At 26.1% G+C, this 8,938-nt stretch overlaps 1 protein-coding gene across 1 annotated transcript; it reads right to left on the bottom strand.

Annotated features, from left to right (window-relative positions):
* Positions 1-205: 205 nt before the first annotated feature.
* On the bottom strand, positions 206-2,945 carry hywnt8 (secreted signaling factor Wnt8). The gene is given in 4 exon segments (NM_001309735.1): positions 206-1,284; positions 2,331-2,502; positions 2,734-2,764; positions 2,857-2,945. Coding segments are annotated over 4 exon segments (1,047 nt in total). The 5' UTR covers positions 2,925-2,945; the 3' UTR covers positions 206-508.
* Between the last annotated feature and the right edge of the window lie 5,993 nt (positions 2,946-8,938).

The raw sequence follows: 8,938 nt of genomic DNA, 5'->3' as shown, positions 1-8,938 counted from the left end.
AAGTTAGGTGTGATAAAATTAGGATTTTTAATTCACATATTTAATTAAAATCTGTATTTGTTAAGATCCGTTTTACCACAATATGAAATAATCTTTATCACCAAAAGCAATCGTTATTGCACCGGACGTATTCGGTACGCACTTTTCCGGTTTAGCAAAACAATAGATATAATATTGCAATCTTCTCTAACGCATAAATACATCATAAAATAATAACTTTAATACATATAATATAGTTTTTCCGAAACCCTTAAAAACCACATTTTATCAGTATACAAAAAGAAAAAAAATTTGCGTATAAATACATTTTTTTGACAATAAAATAATATAAAACTCTCTGATAAAAATAATTTAAATTTTTAATAAATACAATTAGCCTATAATAATTAATTTTAATGTCAACTTTGTTTCAATTTTTATGATTTTGATTGCACATTTACACGACACATAAGTTTTAAATAATTAGTATTTTTGTGAACATTGCCTTTAAAAGATATTTGTTAAACTATTATCTCAGTGTTGGAAGTGAGCATCTTGAAGATATTTGTCTCGATACACATTTTTCACAAACTACTGTGCAACACCAGCGAAATTTACAGTTGCATTGCATATTTTCAATCGTCTTTACAAACGAATGCTTTCTGTAACCACAACTGGAACATAATTTTTTGCAACTGTCATCTAGATGATGGTTACATTCTCTATTAAGAGTTCCTTGTACTTCTATTGAAGAATTCTTTTTGCAATAGTCAGGCGATTCCGTTAAGTAAACAAGTACTGAGCTGTTTGGAACATCTTTTGAGATAAAACTTTTCATAACATTGGTGCTCTGTGTACTGGGATCTGATTGTTGGTGTTGTTCTTCGAACTTTTTTGCGTCATGGTAAAGCGTCATTAACTCGACGGCTGTTTCTTTTAAAGAAGAAAGAGAAGATTTCCAGCATGTTTTACTTGAGCAATAGCCGGAGAGTCCGTGGCATTTACAAACAGTTGTTAAACGTTCGGTAAACGCCTTTAAGCCAATTACAGAATTATTCCAGTTAAATGCTTTTCTTTTCTCATCTCTTACATACTTGTAATCGAATATTTTAATAATACGCTTGACTAATTTTAAAGCATTGCTTATATTTACTGAAAACGATTCGTCTTGATTGCTTTGCGTACCATTTATAGAGTGTTTGACACAAGTCAAATCTTGATAAACTCCTTGTCGACAATTGCGAACAATACGATTTAAGATGCTTGCTGCAACAATAGCATAAACATAAGCAGTTTCTTTAGTTGCTAAAAAAAAGAAATAGTTATAAATATATATATATATATATATATATATATATATATATATATATATATATATATATATATATATATATATATATATATATATATATATATATATATATATATATATATATATATATATATATATATATATATATATATATATATATATATATATATATATACTAATTTTATTTAGGTGCACCAAGAAGGTTGCTGCTTGATATATATATATATATATATATATATATATATATATATATATATATATATATATATATATATATATCCCGTAAGAAACATTTTTTTTAGTTTCTTTATACTCTTTTTTTCATCTATATTTCTGTTGTTTTTTTTATATATTTTTATTTTTGTCTATTTTTACTTTTACATATTTATTATTATTATTTTTTTCTTTTTTTATTATTTTTATTTAATTATTATATATTATACCTCATATTTTTATTCATTTATTTAGAAAAATGAATATATATAAAAATATAGCAATATTTATAAATATTAATAACATAACGCTGCCCCAAGCCACATGGTGTATGCACCACTTTTTGCACGTTTAACCTATTTGTCAGAAGATGTACTTATCACTTTTAACACAAGCTGCTTACAAGGATTTTTTTTACAAAAAAACATACAATTATGAAAAAAAAGTCATAATTGGATACATAACGCTCGTGTCACAGAGTACCGTAGAAGTACATTTATTCGGGAAGTTTACGCCTTCATCCTTACCATAGTCGCTTATCTGCCCAGAGTTTTTACCATTGTCGCTTACCCGACATTGAGTTTTTTAGTTCTGAGCCTAAACAATTGTCTTTGCGCTACGGCTGCTATAAATTTATACTTCATACATATTAAATAGGGCTTTTACAATAAAAAAATTGATATTCTTCTATTTAAAAAAGACATTTTAGTAAAATAAATACGTGAATGAATAACAAGTACTAAAAACTTGTTCCATTATAAGTTAGGTCTCAAAGTTGTTATGTCTAAAGATGGAACTAGTCGGAACTCTTACTGAAAAAACTTACCGTGAGGGTAAGTAAATGTGAGTGATACAGGAGTATTAATCTGGGAGAATGCTTGAGGAACTGGGCAGTTCCACCTTTCATACTTGAAGTTTTTATAACAGTTTTTAAAAGCATCTTTGTAGGCTGAGATTACCGAGTTAACCACATCCGGAGAGACTTTTTTTGAGGTAACCTAAAAGTAATTGTTTGTTAATGACTTATATTAAATTATCAAAGTTAGTATTATCATTTATTATAATTAATTTTATAATAATTTATTACAATAAATTTTGATAGCAATTGTAACATTATGAAATATTCTTCAACGATTTTTTTTTCTTTGTTATTTTATTACAATATTTTTATTATTATTATTTATGGAAATAATATAAACAAATTATAAAAGCAATATAAATATATTTACATGCAATTTTCGATGAAGTGCGGCCATTGAGCTATGTAAATAAATTTTAAACATAGTTAATAATAATAATTTTAAAAACGTTAAAATATTTCAAAAAAATAAAAAATAAGCAAAAAGTATTACCTGCTTAAAATCAATAAAAATAAGTATTGCTTGATTGCTCTGGATCTTTTTTGAAAAACTCTATCCATTTTGCATTGATTTTAAAATCTGTAAGAATTTAAATGTTTTTGAATGAGAAAATTTATCTAGCTTGCTAATATGAAACCAAGGAAATTAATTGATTATCTTACTTTAGCTTCTTTTATAGATTAAAAAATATAACTTTTGTATAATTATAAATAATATAAAATTGAACAGGAAGTATTTATTAGGTGTTAAATGTGAAGATTATTTTTAACGGTAATTACTAATATTCAGTGGTAATCAATAGCGTTTCACAAGTTAAGTAATTCCTTAATGAAAGGTAATTCCTTGAAAAAAACTAGTATTCTGTTTGTTATAAAACTTCTTTTTTTTTAAATAAAAATGTAAGCTATTTTAAAATTGCGAACTATTATTACATTTTAAAATGTTATTTTTAGAAATTAAATAAACTTTGTATTTTCCTCATAATAACTGAAGATATTTATAAACGTTATTTTAACCGACATCAATAATCCTTAATAAATCGAGTTGTGATACCTGCATTTATGAATACTTTCATTGAGTGTCACTAAAATCAATCGATTTATTAAACAAGATTTATCAATTGGAATAATTTTTTTTTTTGCTAAAACAAGCGATTTTAAGAAATTGCGTAGTGCTACAGCAAAAAAACGGCAAATTCAAAATCCTCTAATTAAAGTAATTATATAGCAAAGATAAACTCTATTATTCGTTATAATTCAAGTTTCTTTCAAATAAAGTGAAATATTAGATCGATACAAATTATCATGAAAGATTTACAGATTCAACGGGTTGATAAAAAAATTCGCTGTCACTACCATTTTAATAACAACAAAATCAATGAAAACGTTTTCAGCTATAAACAGATTTGAAGATTTAAAGAATTATATCGGTGCCTTTGTTCTATGAAATCATTTTTACGTCTTTAAAAAAACTGTTCGTGTCTATATATATATATACATATATACATATATATATATATGTATATATGTATATATATATATATATATATATATATATATATATAATATATATATATATATATATATATATATATATGTATATATGTATATATATATATATATATATATATATATATATATATATATATATATATATATATATATATATATATATATATATATATATATATAGATGAATACATATATACTTTTTGAGCCCCTTTTTTACTATATCAGTAATATTTAGGTCTATTTTGATAGCTTAATATGACTTTACCAAAGTCAAATTCGATGTGTCTTTAACATATCTTTAAATACAATGTGTCTTTAAATAAAAAAGTTGGTCCAGAAATATTTAAACTTTGAATACTTAAATATGCTAGAAATGCTTATACTTAAAAAAAATTTGATTTAAAAAGTCTTCAATTAACTTGTTTTCATATTACCATAACGATAGGGTATGCGTTTGAACTTAACGGTTAAATTGATTTAGATGTTCAAAAATATTATTAATCAACAAAGCTAAAACGAATAATTTTAAATTGACGAACGTGATGTTTTATAAATTAAAACTCGGAGAAAGACCCGGACCCTACACAAAATACTTTCTGTATCCCCCTCAAATATATATATATATATATATATATATATATATATATATATATATATATATATATATATATATATATACATGTGTTTAAAATAAATAATGAGAACAAAACCGTGCGCAGTAAAAGTTGTCGTTTGTGTTGTCTTTTATTTTGTGTATGGACTTCCTTTGTTACGCGATTTCTAGGTATTTAAAAGAGAAAACTGTTTTATCATTTAATTATCAAGATGATTAAATTACTTTTTTAAACTTTTAACTATAAAAGCCTGAGGTTTGCTTCACTTGAAGTTCCGCTTCATGTGTAGAAACCAACATATCGAGATTAAAGATAAAAGAAAAATCTCCGCTCTTCTGAAACTGTATGAGAAGGTTAACATGTCTTTTTTTTTTTACTTCTGTATTCTGCCATAATAGATACTATTTGTGTTTTTTGGTTTATGTGGGAAATTAAAAGTTCGTTTTTTAAACTTTTTTCTGGATTCAAACATGTTTTTTAAGCTTTTTTCTTGATTCAAACACATGCATTAGCAATCAATAAAAAGAATCAAACGTTATTCTTAAAAGTATTACTATAATTTCTGAAGTATTTAACGATTAATGGAATTTTAATTAACTTATTATTTTTGTCAAAGTAAATTAGTAATAGCGAAACAAGGCAGATCTTTTTTGTTTTAATAATTTTTTATTTTTTTTTAAGTTTATTAAATAAGCAATAATATGTTATATTCTAAGAGTAAACAAATCAATATTTGTTTTCAGAACGAACAACTTTTTATCTTCTACTTTGTAACGCAAAAAAATTTCTTTTATACGTAATAAGTGAATGCAATCAAATTATAGTTTTTTGAGAAGAATTTTTATTTCACATTACTAAAAAAATACAAAAATTTGTTCAACATGTTTTTATTCAAAATTACTTATCTCGATTACCACAAATTCAAATATGTCCAATAATTAGTTATATTATTTGCAACACCATCATATATTAAATAGTTATTTATATACTATGTATTTTTGATAGATAACAATATAAGAATGAATTATAATAATATAAGAATATTTATAATCTATATTTATATGGGCTATAAATTTAGGTCGTACACTACTCAAAAGCACTTTTCAATAAAAAGTGGGAATAAAGCCAAAACTAATAACTTTCTCATAAGAAATTAAAAAAAAAATTATGTGAAATTAAATTTTTTTTCCAAAATTTCTTATGACATCCAAAAAGGCGGAAAAACTACCTAAATATGCGTAAATTTAAATAACTTTGTGACGTAATATCTCCCCTGATATTAATTTTCTCTTGTTTAAATTTTGTAGATTGATGCATTATAAATATTACAAAAATCAAAAGTTGTAAAAAACACCTAAAAAAATTTTTTAAAGAAAAATCTTGTTTAATGTTGACCAGAAACATAAGACTGATTGATTGATTTGAGTTTTGTTTATCGTTGAACCCTTTGGCTACTGATTTTAATTTCTTTGCTTTATTCATTTGATCATCAACTTGTTTTTCTTTAACGAGATCTGTCAAACTGAATAGATGTTATGACTGTTGTATACCCAGTCAAAATTTAAAACACGCAAAATATGGAACAACTCGGAGCTTATAAAAGACGTCTTTTGAATGTTCAAAAGATAATTAAAATTTATGTCCCTTACCCACTGGGAGGACTCATTAAAAGCATTGATAAGATGAAAACTTTTTAGAAACTCTTGATACAGTCAATTTTTAAATGTTTTATTTTATCAAACAATACAAGATGGCTGTATCAAAAAGCGCTCCCTTCACAAGAAAGAGGTTTCGAGTTCAATCCCCACCACTGGTAGTACCGCACTCAACTTGTTTCTCTGCGCAGCGGCCTTGTTCGTCAATGTTCGTGTTTCGGAGTTGAGAGAGGGTTATAACTACAATTAAGTAGCCTCCTCGTCTGTAGTGACCTTCTGGGCCTTGGGGAGGTGAATTAACAAAAAAACAAAAACAAAAAAATTAAAAAGGATAAAATTTAAAAAATCCACAAACGAAATTTAAAATTTTACTCCAAAACTATTATTTTTTCAATGGTGTACCACCTTAACATCGTAATATACCGTGAAATAAGATTTTTCGTTTATTTTATTTTGTGATATACCGTAAAAATTTTCGTTTATTTTATTTGGCATTTTTTTAATACCATAATTATATAAACTACTGGGTGCGGCATAAGCAAAAAATTTAAGCCGGGCAAATTTTACTTTGATGACGTAAGTGAGGCAGAAAAAAGTGGGTGATACTAATCCAAGGAAAATCAATCCGCGGAAAATGTCGACATTATTTGACGTTAAATTTAATCTAAACCCGCAATTATAACTAAGTATTAACAAACCGTAGAAAAATTTCATATAATACAATCCAAAACTAAGAAAAATTTGACAAAGACAAAGATATTTTGCGACTTTTTTTACGTTTATCAAGATTTTAATAAAATGCGTCAAACCAGTGATTATTAAAAAAAAAGTCTTGTCTTCTTCGTTTCCTTAACTGTATTAGATGCGCAATCAAATTGAATTGATAAAAAAAACTCATAAAAGTTTTGACAAACGTCCACGATCTATTTTTTTAATGTTATTTACGTTATTCTATTTTTAAAAAATAATCAAGAATATTATTTTAAAATAGGCGAAAATAACAGTGGTGAATAAAATCAATTTTTTCATTATCGACATCGTTATAACGAGTGGTATCCAATGACAACTAACCGAATACTAAATGTTATAAAAAAGTTAATAGTATAAAGACCAAAACTCGCGTAAAAAACCGATCAATGGTTATTAATTATTTGACTGGCCACAAATAATACTTGTAATGATTATTATTAATAATTCGACAATAACCACTATTTGCAATGGCCTTTCTCTTTTATATTACTATTCTTTACATCGGCGCGGTTAGTTCAAAACAGCAGGAAGATATGTGTAGCAGAAAAAGTAATTACTTTATGAAGTTTTTTAGATTTTTTAATTTGATTTTATGAAAGTTCAAAAAAGCTCTTCAAAGCTCATAAAAATATTTGAATAAACTATCTATGTTGTAATGTGACTTTTAAACTTCAAACTCCTGACGGGGTTTCCATAAAGTACGTACAAAGTTGTGGGGGAAGAAGAAGGTTTAGTCAGGCAGCAATTTGACTACCTTTCTCATGAAATTCTCGCATAATTTGATTAACAAATGGCATGAGAGTATTTCTTTAGATATTTTACCTTTTTTGATGCTCTTTTAAACTGCCCGTCTTTTAATTAAATACAGAAAAATGTAGGTTTAACAAAAAGCTGTGATCTTGTTTTGTTATTAATAATTAAAACTTTTGCACGCAATTGTTAAATAGTTGCGTGCAAAAGTAACCGGATAAGAGCATAACTTGAGATAACCAATTTCTTTCAAATTTTCACTGAAATGTCAAAAAATTAATTACAAATCTAAAAACAAATGAACTTTTACTAAATCTAAGCAACTTAATCTTAAAAGTTCATTTAATTAAAATATGCGCGTGCAAAAGTATCCGGACAAAAAAAAAACTTGAATAAGACTTTTTTTTTAAACATTTTTTAAATTGAAAATGCTTTTTTTTAAAGTATTGCTTTACTACTTTGTCGGGAAGCCCTTAACATTAATTACTGCTTGACAGGGACAAGGCATTGAGTCCACAAGCTTCATAATCACAATAACTTTGATTTTTCCCAATCTTTTTTCAGAGTATTCAATAAATCACGTTTACTGGTTAGTTTTCGACCTGAAATTTGTCGATCAATGAGCTTACAAGGACATTCAATAGAATTAAGGTCAGGACTTTGCTAAGGCTATTCGATTAATCAAATTTTATTGGTTTTGAAAATTTTTTTTACAAGGGTTGGAGTGTGCTTTGGGTCATAGTCCTTCTAAAACATCCTTCCTCGAGGCATTTTGTCTTTAGCATGTCGAAGCGTAACATTCTTAACTATATATTTGTACATATTTTTGTCCATTATGCCATCAATCAAATGGATAGGACCGATACAATCTCTATTCAAGTTAGCCCAGTTCATAGCGTTTCGGCTTCTGTGCTTTACTGTTGGACGTCTTCCAAGTAGATTTGCATACCTCAAAAGACGTTTGATTGTGTCAACACCACATTATTCATTATAAGGTTCTTTAATTTCAGCATTTACCAAGACAGCATTTTGCGTGGAACATTTTTCAGGGCTCGAGGATGGATGTTTCATCAGGATAATGACTCAAAAGACACTTCAACCCTGATAAAAGACTTTTTCAAAAAAAAAAAAGTTCAATTATTGGAATTGACATAGCAAAGGCCTGACCTTAATTCTATTGAACATCTATGGAAACACATAGATTGACGAATTTCAGGTTGAAACATAAAGAATTTTGAAATAATTTTTTTAAATAAATACACTTTATAACAAGACAAATCAAACGATATAAAAA

The sequence above is a fragment of the Hydra vulgaris genome, chromosome 03, assembly GCF_038396675.1.
Source record: "Hydra vulgaris chromosome 03, alternate assembly HydraT2T_AEP".
Classification (NCBI taxonomy): domain Eukaryota; kingdom Metazoa; phylum Cnidaria; class Hydrozoa; order Anthoathecata; family Hydridae; genus Hydra; species Hydra vulgaris.
Note: the sequence above shows the minus strand (reverse complement) of the source record. Positions and strands in the feature narration are given on the sequence as shown.